Below are 14,127 nucleotides of genomic sequence, written 5' to 3'. Positions count from 1 at the left end.
GTTATCGTATCAAGTCATGCACTTCAACCTCCAGGGCAATTTTACCTAACATTTTGGTAAAGTCTCTTTAATACACCAGCGCTGCCACAAAGTATTGTTGGAAAGTTGTCGTTTTTAAGGCATATAATGATGTAACTTGTGCAAAAATATAAAAATCTGAAACTAGTATGTTAGGATTATTTTGCAAAATTTTTGACTTCTAATAGACTTAGCTTACTTCTCACTAGTCTGTTTGTAAACTGTTTCATGAGAAATTCTTCCTAAAAACAATTAAATAACTGGCAGGAAAAAGTTAAATCAGATTTCTAGAACTTTACTAACTATCTGCATGTGAAATGCTAGTGTTGAATTTATCACAGATGTTTGTCCATTAGCAATCAGCAAACTAATGGTTTTGAAGATAATAATCTGCTTTCAGCTTGATGGTTGGTTGGCTGGTTTTTGTTTTTTGTCTTGTGGGTACAGGCTTTATTATGAACTCTCACACATCAAAATGTTAGTGCTAGTACCAAAATAATAAACTGTTTATGTTTACTCTTAAATAGGTCATAAGCTAATACACATGATCTTTAAACTTTTCAGTTTAATTCCATAAACAGTTATTAAAGTGATGAATGTGTATAAGGTGCTACTGTGCCAAATACTGTGGGGGAATACACAGATGAGTAATTTGTAGCTATGATAAAAAAAAAAATCCATTGCCATTGAGTCGGTTCCGACTCATAGATAGAAAGGTTTATATTTGTATTGTGCATCTGTGGGAATTTATTTAGCAGATTCTGCTGCTAATTCCCTGAATTCCTCCCCTCTAACTATTGGTTCCCACCTGCAGGATCCACTCCAACATTAATCTCTCAGGTGCCTAGGGGGAGTAGACAGTCTTATGGGTCATCTCCTTCAACAGTGTCTCCTATTTTCCTATCTTCTGTGGCCCTGTCCCCTTGACTCCAGTAGTCTTCCTGATCCTAGACGACTTGTCTCGGACTTTGGCTCTTTATGCCTGCCTTCCTTTTGACCTGGTGGCTTTTCGCTTCTCTGACAGCCTGATGCCTGTTTGTCTACTTTGCTGACTCTTGCCCAGACTCCTGATATCTCTGTTTGTTTTGGTGCATCTACTCCTTCACCGGACCTTGGTACACATTGCAATGTCCCTATCCCAGCAATTTGCGCAGGTGCTGCTAGGGTCCAATGTACTCCTGATTAAAAATAGAGTTTAAATAAAGGAGGCAGTAAAATAAAACTGCCTATACATTTGAAAGAACTAAGCTGAAAAGTTCTAAATGTTAAAAATTAAACCTTGAAGAGTCTGTTTTTTAGAGTGTAACACATGGGACGTAAAAATTAATGGAATGCAGCAATGCATAGATATCAGTCAATCAACAAATATTTGAGTCTCTACCATGGGCAAGATGAGGATGACAGAGCACGGGGCAGTGTTTCCTTGTGTTGTACATGGGATTGCTGTGAATTGGAACCTTCTGGACAGTGCCTACGAACAACAACATTAAGGGCAAGGCACTGTACTTGAGAGGAAAGAATCTCTAGCCACTGAGATACATTTACTTTTCAAAGAATAAACAAGGCAGCAGAGGATATTCCTTGGGGAGCCTGCAAAGAAAAAAATACACAAAGCAGTAAGAGGGGAAAAGGCTGTAAAAATAAATTTGATTAATACTATAGTGGTGGTTATAGCCATTAAAATTGCAGATCTTAACTTACTCCTGGCTGAACTGGTTGACAGCGTATTTCAGCAGGGCTTGGAAAACCAGTTTGGTGTTTTAGATATTCCGAGAGAGGTGACTTTCAGCCCTGTCACGTGGGATTCCCAAGAGTCCAGTTCCTCATTCCGATCCACTCCATATTTGTGAAAGTGCATTGGCTGGAACAGTAAGAAGGAAAAAACTTCAGTGCAGGAAGCCATCCAATCCTGATAAGTTGACATGTAGAATAAAGTTGATGGCGTTATTTATTGCTAAGGTAGTCCTGGTTAAGGGTTACGTGTGTGTACAATTGGAGGAGGGGCAGGCAAAGGGAAATTTAGATAAAGTGAAACAGAGCTGATGTATTCAGAGCTTATATTGCTAGAGGTGGGATCTGTTACCTGCTTGCAACTGAAATTTCAAACTTAGCAGGGACGTGAGTGGACAATGGTGACTGATTGTTGGAAATATCAGCAGACATCTTAAATTTTATGCTCAAACAAACGAGCAATGAACCAGAAGAATAAATTTAGTTTTTTCCTGCTTCATGTAATTATCTTTTTATTTAAGATTCCAGCCTCTTTTTCAATGAATGCCTATGTGACTGTGACTTATTACAATGAAACCAGCAACTATACTACAACAGAGACATGTGAATGTGGTGTTTATGGATTAGCCTCACCAGTGACTAACGCTATGGGGGTAGTGGGCATCCCAAAGAACAATAACAACCAGGCTTGTGACTACAACACTGAGTTTACTAACGCTAAGAAGCCATGGATTGCGCTGATAGAAAGAGGTAATTGTACATTTTCAGAAAAAATTCAAGCAGCGGGCAGAAAAAATGCTCATGCTGTTGTGATTTACAATGTTCCACAGACTGGCAACCAAACGATACAGATGGCAAATTTTGGTAAGTAATAACTAACTCCCAAAGAGGGTTCATGTCTTTGTTTATCTTAAAATCGTGTTTCCATCTAGAATTACCTGAGGACCTGGAAGTGAGGTTGAAAAACAATTTTACCTTAAATTTTCTTGCCTTGAACTACTTGGAGTTACTTGATATTTTTAATGAATTTGTCCAAGGATGAGAGCAATTTGCGAAGTGGTTATTTTCTCTCGGGTTTTCTTAGCTGTATTTGTTTTCTAAGTGTGTATTATTTAATTGCTTTTTCAATAAACTGTGTCTCTACCTGTTAATATTAAAGGAAAGATATTTGAATTTCATTATTAATTTGACCTTTTCAGTTTGTTTCATTTTCTCATTCCAAAGACTACATGTATTCGAGTATGTGGCACCTGAAAAACTGATTCATTACTATGAATAAACGATAGCATATTGTGTGTAAAATATTACAGGAATGAGAATTCAACTATATACCATATGCATGCAGGATTTGAATCTATTTGTGGGACTGATACATATAGAACTACTCTGTAAGAATCGTTATCCATTGAAAAGTGTTTGACAGAAATAGAATGTAACTGTAATTTCCATCAAAAGTAAAGGTTTTCCTTATAAATGTTTACTTATCACTTCTTAAGTAAATAGAATCATCTAATTTATTATTTTTGTAAAGGAATTTACTTCTGAGAATTATTATTTTATTTTGTAAAAATGCCACTTTCCAAGTAATATTTTTTAAACCAGGGAAGAAATAGACTTCTGGCCCAAGTTTTCTATGCTGGGGTTATGTATAATTTTTTGTTCCAGATTTGGCAAAAGAAAAAAAAATGGGATAATTTCAAAAAGGAAAGAGCTGATGGTAAATGAATACATAATTGGTGTTATCACCACCAAATTTGGTCTCTGTGAAAACTAAGGCAAATGAAATTAAACAAATTTCAGAATCGTAAAAGAAAGAAAATCAAATTTCTGTTAAGAATGGAGTATTGGTTGGATCATTCCAGGTTCTATACGTACAATGTGGCAGTTTAGTACTAATGTTTGAAAACTAAGCTATTTGTTTCTCTCGGTATCAAAAAAAGAAAGAAAAACCGGGTAAGATGGTCTTTCAGAAGCACAGAATTATTGTAAACATATACAACTCTATGTTGTACCTTTTGTAGCACATTCTGGACATTGCCAGAACTAGGTGTTCTTTTTTTTCCCCAAGTTGAGAGCATTTCATAAGCATTCTCTGCACGTGCCTATATTTTTAGAAGTGACTTTCATTTTTGTAGAAATAAAAATGAGGCAGCTTTCTGATGGAAATTGGGAATCAAACGTTTTATACGGAAGCTACTTCCTTTATATTTAATTTAGAAATTCTGTGTATTCTAGGTTTCCTTTGCATGGACAATTGCATCCTGCTTGTTCACTCCCCTGCTATTTTTTAAAGGATAAAGAGTATCAAACTAAACAATAGCCCAGCTTTCAAAACTTACTTTATAACCTGAAGTAGGGACCAACATCTAGTGGAAAGTAGGTACTCAACCATGGAATTTAGAAGATTTACCAAAGGTCACTTAGAGTAAATCTCACCAGAAGACAGATGTAAGTTTGTCATTTGAATGTATGACTCTGAACAAAGTTTTAAAAGCAAGGCAATTAGACTTATCATTCAAAATATACCTCCAATATAATCAAGGAGATATGATTAAAGACATTTTTAAAATAATTTTATTGTGCTTTAAGTGAAAGTTTACAAATCAAGTCAGTCTGTCACATATAAGCTTATATATACCTTATTCCATACTCCCACTTACTCTCCCCCTAATGAGTCAGCCCGCTCCCTCCTTCCAGTCTCTCCTTTCGTGACAATTTTGCCAGTTTCTAACCCTCTCTACCCTCCTATCTCCCCTCCAGACAGGAGATGCCAACACAGTCTCAAGTGTCCACCTGATACAAGTAGCTCACTCTTCGTCAGCATCTCTCTCCAACCCATTGTCTAGTCCCTTCCATGTCTGATGAGTTGTCTTCAGGAGTGGTTCCTGGGCCAACAGAAGGTCTGGGGACCATGACCGCCGGGATTCTTCTAGTCTCAGTCAGACCATTAAGTATGGTCTTTTTATGAGAATTTGGGGTCTGCATCCCACTGATGTCCTGCTCCCTCAGAGGTTCTCTGTTGTGCTCCCTGTCAGGGCAGTCATCGGTTGTGGCCGGGCACCATCTAGTTCTTCTGGTCTCAGGATGATGTAAGTCTCTGGTTCCTGTGGCCCTTTCTGTCTCTTGGGCTCATAGTTATCGTGTGACCTTGGTGTTCTTCATTCTCCTTTGATCCAGGTGGGTTGAGACCAATTGATGCATCTTAGATGGCCACTTGTTAGCATTTAAGACCCCAGACGCCACATTTCAAAGTGGGGTGCAGAATGTTTTCATAATAGCATTATTTTGCCAATTGACTTAGAAGTCCCCTTAAGCCATAGTCCCCAAACCCCCGCCTTTGCTCCACTGACCTTCAAAGCATTCAGTTTATCTCGGAAGCTTCTTTGCTTTTGGTCCAGTCCAGTAAAAACATTTTTTAAAGCTTCAGCATTGCTCCTGTTTTAAAATAAACATGTTAATAAAGATTACACTATTGTTGTTGTTAGGTGCCCTTGAGTTGATTGTGACTCATAGCGACCTACATACATACAACAGAATGAAACACTGCTCAGTCCTGCGCTATCCTCACAATCGTTGCTGTGCTTGAGCCCATTGTTGCACCCACTGTGTCAGTCCATCTCATTGAGGGTCTTCCTCTTTTCCACTGACCCTCTACTTTACCAGGCATTGTGTCCTTCTCCAGGGACTGGTCCCTCCTGATAACATGTCCAAAGTATGTGAGACGAAGTCTCGCCGTCCTCGTTTCTAAGGAGCATTGTGGCTGTACTTCTTCCAAGACAGATTCATTCGTTCTTCTGGCAGTCCATGGTATATTCAATATTCTTTACCAACACCATAATTCAAAGGCATCAACTCTTCTTCAGTCTTCCTTATTCATTGTTCAGCTTTCATATACGTATGAGGCAATTGAAAATGCCATGGCTTGGGTCAGGCGCACCTTAGTCTTCAAGGTGACATCTTTGCTTTTCAACACTTGAGAGAGGGCAGATTTGCCCAATGCAATACGTCGTTTGATTTCTTGACTGCTGCTTCCATGGGCGTTGACTGTGTATCCAAGTAAAATGAAATCCTTGACAATTTCAACCTTTTCTCGGTTTACCATGATGTTGCTTATTGGTCCACTTGTGAGGATTTTTGTTTTCTTTATGTTGAGGTGCAATCCAAACTGAAGGCTGTAGTCTTTGATCTTCAACAGTAAGTGCTTCAAGTCCACTTTGCTTTCAGCAAACAAGGTAGTGTCATCTGCATATTACAGATTGTTAATAAGTCTTCCTGATGCCACATTCTTCTTCATATAGTCCAGCTTCTGGGATTATTTGCTCAGCATACAGATTAAATAATCATGGGGAAAGGATACAACCCTGACATACACCTTGTTCTCTTTGAATGACTGCCTCTTGGTCTGTACAGGTTCCTCATGAGCACAATTAGGCATCTGGAATTCCCATTCTTTGTGATGTTTCCATAATTATGATTTATACAGTCGAATGCCTTCACATAGTCAATAAAACACATGTAAACATCTTTCTGGTATTCTCTGCTTTCAGCCAAGATTACATTACATTAGACTAGCATAATGATAGAATTGTAATAGTTAACATTTATTGACACTTACTACATGCCAGGCACTGTTTTAGGGACTTTATTTAATGAATATTGATCTTTGTTTTACTGTGGTAAAAATATATATAACAAGACATTTACCATTTCATCACATGTTACATATACATTTCAGTGACATTAACTGCATTCATCATGTGCAACCATCACCACTCTCCATTTCCAATTTTTTCCATCACCCTTAACAGAAACTCAGTGCCTCCTAAGCAATGATTCCCCTTTTCCCTCCTCCCTCCCACTCCTGCTAACCACTAATGAACTTTGTTCTTTATACATTTGCCTGTTCTAGCTATTTCATGGGCATGGGATCATACAATATTTGTCCTTTTTGTGACTGTCTTATTTCACTTAGCATAACGTTTTCAAGGTTCATCCATTTTGTAGAATGAATATTGATCTTTAGTATTGAATAATCTCAACCCTACAGAATTAAAATTGCAGGTTTAGAGTTTTGCATTATAGACCTGTCAACTAGTATGTCATTAGTTTTCTTTCTTCCCAGAAATTTCCCTTATGTAGAAACTATTACACGAGGAAGTTGACAAACATAAGGACGCAAGTGTGGATATGAGAACTATATGAACAGCCTCTAGGTCATTAAAGACTGAATCATTATCTTATAACATAAGCCAAAATTTTGTTCGTTTTTGCTGTCTTTTCATTAGTGTTTTGTTTTATTTTGGTATGAAAGGTGGGGCCAAAAAGTCATTCTCTCCTTTTCTTCCTCCTCCCAAATCTCATGGCTTCACCTTCTCTCCCTTCACATCATCTTTTATAACCCCTAAAAACCACCTTTTCAGGAAATCACACTGTAGCACCCTCAGGCCTTTGGCACCCTTCAACTCTTCCCTGGCTCCCTGTACCTCTTCATTCCTTCAGTCTCATTTTTCCATGCTAGGCCTTACTGTTGTTGTTAGGTGCCATCGAGTCAGTTCCGACTTATAGTGACCCTATGTACAACACAATGAAACACTGCCTGGTCCTGTGCTATCCTCACAATCGTTACTGTGTTTGAGCCCATCGTTGCAGCCATTGTGTCAACCCATCCCATTGAGGATCTCCCTCTTTTTTGCTGACCCTCTGGTTTACCAAGTGTCTTAGTCGTCTAGTGCTGCTCTAACAGAAATACTACAAGTGGATGGCTCTAACAAAGAGAAATTTATTTCTTCACAGTAAAGTAGGCTAGAAGTTCAAATTCAGGGCATCAGCTCCAGGGGAAGCCTTTCTCTGTCAGCTCTGGAAGAAGGTCCTTGTCATCAATCTTCCCTTGGTCCAGGACCTTCTCCATGCAGGAACCCCGGATCCAAAAGACACCCTCTGCTCCCAGCCTTGCTTTCTTGGTGGTGTGAGGTCCCCAGTCTCTCTGCTAGTGTCTCTCTTTTATATCTCAAGAGATTGCCTCAAGACACAATCTGATCTTGTAGATTGAGTCCTGCCTCACTAATACAACTGCCACCCATCCTCCCTCATTAACATTATAGAGGTAGAACTTACAACATATAGGAAAATCACACAATACCCAGAATCATGGCCCAGCCAAAGTGATACACACATTTTTGGGGGGACATAATTCAATCCATGACACCAAGCATGGTGTCCTTCTCCAGTGTCATGAATTGAATTATGCCCTGCCCCCAAAATGTGTGTATTAACTTTGTTAAGCTATGATTCCCAGTATTCTGTGGTTGTCTTCCATTTTGTGATTGTAATTTTATGTTAAAGAGGATTAGGGTGGGATTATAACACCACCCTTACCCAGGTCACATCCCTGGTCCAAAGTAAAGGGAGTTTCCCTGGGGCGCGGCCTGTACCACCTTTTATCTCTCCAGAGATAAAAGGAAAGGGAAGCAATCAGAGAATTAGGGACCTCATACCACCAAGAAAGCAGCACCAGGAGCAGAGTGCATCCTTTGGACCCGGAGTTCCTGTGCCTGAGAAGCTCCTCAACCAATGGAAGTTTGAGGACAAGGACCTTCTTCCAGAGCCGACAGAGAGAGAAAGCCTTGCCCTGGAGCTGATGCCTTGAATTTAGACTTTTAGCCAACTTTACTGTGAGGAAATAAATTTTTCTTTGTTAAAGCCATCTGCTTGTGGTATTTCTGTTAGAGCAGCACTAGATGACTAAGACATCCAGGGACTGGTCCCTCCTGATAACATGTCCAAATTACACAGTACATGAGACGAACTCTTGCCATCCTCCCTTCTAAGGAGTATCCTGGCTGTACTTCTTCCAAGAGGTTCTTCTGGCATTGGGTAAATCTGCTGCAAAAGATCTCTTTAAAGTGTTAAAAAGCAAAGGTGTCACTTTGAAGACTAAAGTGTACCTGATCCAAACCATGGTGTTTTCAGTTGCCTCATATGCATGTGAAAGCTGGACAATGAATAAGGAAGACTGAAGAAGAGTTGATGCCTTTGAATTATGGTGTTGGCAAAGAATATTTAATATACCAGGGATTTCCAGAGGCCTTAATACCCTTCCTCAATGTGGTATTCTTTATGTCAATGCCCTTCAGCCAAAGACCACTAGGAACAGGCCTGTAATTTAAAAGTTGGGTTTATTATTTGTTGTAGCCAGGGAGAAGGCACACTATGGAAAACCATGGGCACCTCAGTAAGGGATGTTAGAAAGGACTTAAAGGATTTGGGCTTGTTTTAGGTGATTTGGGGAAGGGTTTAAGGAAGTAAGCCAGTGACCAACCATTCCATTTTTCCTGAGACTGAGCATTTCCTGGCCCATGGGACTTTCAGTGCTAAAACCAAGACATTATTGGGCAAGAGTTGGGAAGAGTTGGTCACCCTAGATAGCTTTGTTCTGGATTTGTATGCTGCCAGGAAGCAGGGACAATTCTATGATTGGGTATGTTAAGTCTTACCTAGGAGAAGATAAGACTAAAGCCGGCAAAAAACCTGTTGCCTTCTAGTCAATTCCAACTGATAGCAACCCTATAGGACAGAGTAGAACTTCCCCATAGGGTTTCCAAGGAGTGTCTGTTGGACTCAAACTGCCGACCTTTTTGGGTTAGCAGCCGAGCTCTTAACCACTGCGCCACCAGGGCTCTAGGCTAAAGCCGTAATTGGTAAAGAAGCAGCAATCACTCATGTAAAGCCAGGACAGGTGGATGTTTGGTCATTTTTGTGGCTTGTATGATGTTCATATTTTGACTCTGTTCAGACGTGACTATAGAATGATCTTGTTTTTGTCTTGATCCATCGTGGTCACAAAATGGCCTTGTCTAGTGTTAGTGTTCTGTGAGATTGTTTATGTTCACCAAGACCCAACTGATAGTGCCAGGCCAGGTCTAGATGTCAGGGGCTGCTTGTCCTTCTCTCACTGATAATCTGCCCGCTCTCTTAGTAGTACGAAAATACTTTATTTTCCCCTGTGTCCTTTTACATTTCTGTGTCTCCTTACCTATAGGCTACCTTCAAGGGCCTCAACAAGCCTAAGGGATGCTACTGCTTCCTTCACCTCCCGTATTTTCATGATGTGGGTACAGAATGCCCTTACTCCTGGACCCAGCTGATTTATAGCCTCCGTACTAGAAGGATTCTTTTTCTGCAGGGGACAACTTTAGTCTAAGAACGGTTCCCACTGACAAGGAATAGTAAATAGCCTAATACTTGAAGGCAGACCATTAATTCAAAGTTTCCCAATTTGCTGTGGGTTTTGACTTGGCATTTTGATGGGATTGGAAGTAGAAGTATCTGCTTAAGCTGTTCTTAACTATGTAACTTCTTAACAACCTTTTCCAAGTGCTGCAGAGACAGCTATCCTGGTCTGTCCCAGATGTGCAAGAAAAGTCAGGACTCTTGAGCTACCCAAGCAGAAAATTCAGAACATGTTAAGGACTTGCTTGCTGAGCCTGACAGTTTTTGAAAATTAAATATGCTATTTATAGGTAAATTGCCTTAGGAAATGCTTCAATTTTAATGTAGTTTATTTCAGCAAAGTCAAGAATTTGGGAGAAATAAAATGGTTCTTTTTATCACTTTGACTGTGCCCAATGAAGTGGATGACAGGGAGAAGTTTGCAGCATTTCAGAATCCCCCAAACTCACTCATTTTAGAGCATGGAAAGGAGGAATTTAGTCTGAGCAGCAAACTCACATGCTTAAGAAAAACATTTTTCTAGAAGTGAAAGGGGAGATACAAGGTTAATACATAAATGAAGTGAGAAAATAATAAAAACTCTTCAGTAAGAGTTGGACTCTGATATTTGCATAAAGAAGAGCTCAATTCAGGAAGACTAATCAGTTCCACTTCAAATGAATCCTGACTCTGTCTGGTTTTATCCATCTCTGAGACATCACCCTCTCTATTGTAGACCTTGCAAAAGCCTCCTAACTGATCTCTCTGCTTCTCTGTCCCCTTCCAAACCCACTCTGCATACTACGGCCAAAGCAGCTTTTTAGAAAAGACAAATCACACTCTGTTTAAAATCCTTCAGGGGCTTCCCACTGCTCTTAGCGTAAATTCAAACACCTCTCCATGCCCTTAGCCAACCCTGAATCACCTGGCTCCTGCTAACCACTCTGACCTCATCTCTTATCCTCCCACCCCCAGCTCTAGCCACACAGGGTTCCTTTCAGTCCCTCAATTCTACTAAACTCTTTACTGCCCTAGAGACTGCAGGTAACCCTTGATACCTCCCTGTCCTTCATTCCCACATCTCACTAAACATAAAGTCCTTTCATTCTACCTCCAAACCTTTCTTAAATCCATGCACTTTTTTTCTGCTTCTGCTGATTCTATCCAATCCCAAGCCAAGACCATCTCTCATCTGGACCACTGCAATACTCTCCTAACAGGTCTGTCTCCCTGTTACTCTCATCCCTACACAGAATCTGACTTCCACGCAGCAACAAGAGTGATCCTGTGGAAAATGTAATTCAGAGAATGTCATTCCCGTACTTAAAACAGTCCGAATTAAAATAAAATCAAAGCTTCATTTCGTAACCTACAAGGCCCTTCATGATCAGCCCTTATCCTGTGCCCCTTTCTCCCATATCACCATGCCCCAGCCACTCTAGTCTTCTTTGTTTCTTAATCAAGAGAAATATGTAAAACCTTTTGCCCTTTCTGTTCCTTCTGCCTGTATAATTTCTCCTTCATATCTTCACATAGTCTTGCCTCCAAAGTATAACCACCTTCACTGCCATCGGTCTAGTGCCAGCTACTATCATCTCTCGTATTGACTACTACAATTAGCCTCCAAACAGGGGTTCCTGCTTCCATCCTTGCAGCCTATCCCACATATTCTCTACATGGCAGCCAGAGTGATCTTCTAAAAACATAGGTCAGATCACATCACTCCCCTTCTCAAAGCCTTCCAGTGACTGTCCATTGTTCCTCTAATGAAACCTAAGCTTAACCATGCCCAAAAGGACTTGCGTGAACTGGCCTCTGCCTACCACTCTCCATCCTAACAGTTCCACTCCCCTCCTCCCTCACAATGCTTCAACCACCCTGACCTAACATTTTCTCCAATACAGGAAGATTTTGATGTATGCAACCCTTTCTACTTGCCTTTTGCCCCATCACCACCATCACTATCACACAAAACAGGCCCTCCAAATCCCAGTTTAAATGTTTCTTATTCTAAGAGGGCTCCCTTGACCATACCCACATTATTCTCCATCAAAACCTACTGGTCTCATGTTTAAGCCTCCTATAATTTGTAACCACTTGTTATGTGCTTATTATCTGTCTTTCCCATTAGACTGTGAGTTACAGGGGGATAGAAACCATGTCTGTCATGTTTACCATTGTATCCACTATACTGAGCATAATGCATGGTCTTCAGTAGTTGTTAAATGAATGAATGCTTAAGAAACTAGTAAGCGATTGCCTTGTATATATAAAAAGATGGACAAGTTTAAATGAAGTTGATTAGGCAAATTCAGCAAACCATTACATTTTGAAATTGTTTTTATTTTTGCTTATATGAGTAATACTTCAATACTGCTCCTTGCAAAACAAAAAAACCCTAAAGATACCATTAAAGCCCCCCCCAACTACCACCCCAATGCTAGCTCCCTCTCAAGAGATAACCACTGCTACTCATTCAGTATGTAACCTTTCAGACTTTTTCTATTCATTTTCACATATACCTATAGGAAGTACATAGTCATTTTTATGTTTCATTTTTAACATGAATGAAGTTATTCTGTAGCTAGCTTTTGCCACTCAACAGTAGACATTCCTGATATTTCCATGTCAGGAATTCAGATTTAGATCTAATTCATTTCTCTTAACTACTGCATAATATTCCATAGTGTGTACACACACACACACATAATTTATTTAACCACTCCCCTAAAAAAATTTATTTAACCACTCCTCTAGTGGTGGACATTTAGGTTGTTTTAAACTCTTCTCTTTTACAAGCAATACTTCAGTGAACGTTATTGTTGATAAATAAGGAAGCTACTGATATTGATCTTGCATCCCTATTGATGTTGATCTTGCATCTGACAATCTTTTAATAGCTTATCCATTGATTCTCTTGAATTTTTAAGGTAAAAGATTTTTTTCTACAAGGTTTTGTCCCTTCTTTAATACTAATTATACCTTCTAATTATTTCCAACTGTCTTATTCCATTATCTAAGATTCCAGTAGCAATAATAATGTACTTTCTTGACTTGTTCCTGACTTTAATTTTAAAATGCTCCCACTGTTCCACCATTAAGTGTGTTGTTTGCTAGAAATTTCTGGTAGATACTCTTTATCAAGTTTCAGAATTTCAGTAAGGTTTTTTAATTTTGTTATTCTCATTGGTAAGCTAGAATATGAATACACACACACATATATACACATATACATGCGTATATTGTTGTTGTTAGGTGCTCTCGAGTTGGTTTCGACTCATAGCGACTCTATAGGACAGAGTAGAACTGCCCCATAGGGTTTCCAAGGAGCAGCTGATGGATTTGGCCCACACAAATTATATAAATATGTTTATATGTATACACACACACATGCACGCACACACATTCACTGTAGGATATGATCCAAAGGGGAAATCCCATAGCTTATTGTCAGGTTGGAGGAAATAATACAGTGGCATACAGAAACAGTAGATTAAAGGGGACCATATTGGTTTTCTTTTTTTCCCCAATATGATTTTATTGGTGTCCTGGATAGAGGAATTGAAAACATTTTCATTGTGTTTACAGATGACTCCAGAAAAAGACATATTTATAAGCAAAAGATTGGACAATCACATTGTACCACAAGTTAAACAAAAAGTGACACAGTTATTTAAAAGGATGATGTGATCATGGAACGTACAAACAAAAGCATAACATCTTAGGTTTGGAAAATAACTCAGCTAAGCTTGGAATTCATCAAAGGCTGCAAACACCATAAACCTTAGTATAACCTGGCTTACAATAACAGGATTATAGTATCATCTACAATCATTTCTCTCACACTCTCACAGAAGTTCACCTTTCTCTCTCTCTCTCTCTCGCTCCCTCCCTCTCCTGGGCACAGACATTCAACTATGTTAAAGTGTAAGTGTTTATAAGGAAATCAAGATCCAGTACCTCTGGATGCTGCTTTCCAGAAAAAAACAAAATGAGTAAATTCACTGAGAGCCTCTTAAAGTAAATTTTATATCCCTTTTCTCCATTTTAACAACAAGGAATATTTTGTAAGAGTTTAAACACCTCTTTTTTGTTTATTAACATATTCTTTGATTGGCTGTTGGCCTTCTTCCTCCTAAATTTTTAATGTTTCATTTATTATATTAGTAT

At 39.2% G+C, this 14,127-nt stretch overlaps 1 protein-coding gene across 1 annotated transcript in view; it reads left to right on the top strand.

The window, feature by feature from the left end:
- Positions 1-2,210: 2,210 nt before the first annotated feature.
- RNF128 (ring finger protein 128) overlaps positions 2,211-14,127 on the top strand; it is a 125,352-nt gene continuing 113,435 nt past the window's right edge. Inside the window, exon 1 of the mRNA XM_049873159.1 lies at positions 2,211-2,613. Within this exon, the coding sequence (XP_049729116.1) occupies positions 2,211-2,613 (403 nt within the window). The remainder of the gene's footprint in view (positions 2,614-14,127) is intronic.

Source organism: Elephas maximus, chromosome X, assembly GCF_024166365.1.
Source record: "Elephas maximus indicus isolate mEleMax1 chromosome X, mEleMax1 primary haplotype, whole genome shotgun sequence".
NCBI lineage: Eukaryota > Metazoa > Chordata > Mammalia > Proboscidea > Elephantidae > Elephas > Elephas maximus.
The sequence above is the reverse complement of the archived record's forward strand: the minus strand, read 5'-3'. Positions and strand labels throughout refer to the sequence as shown.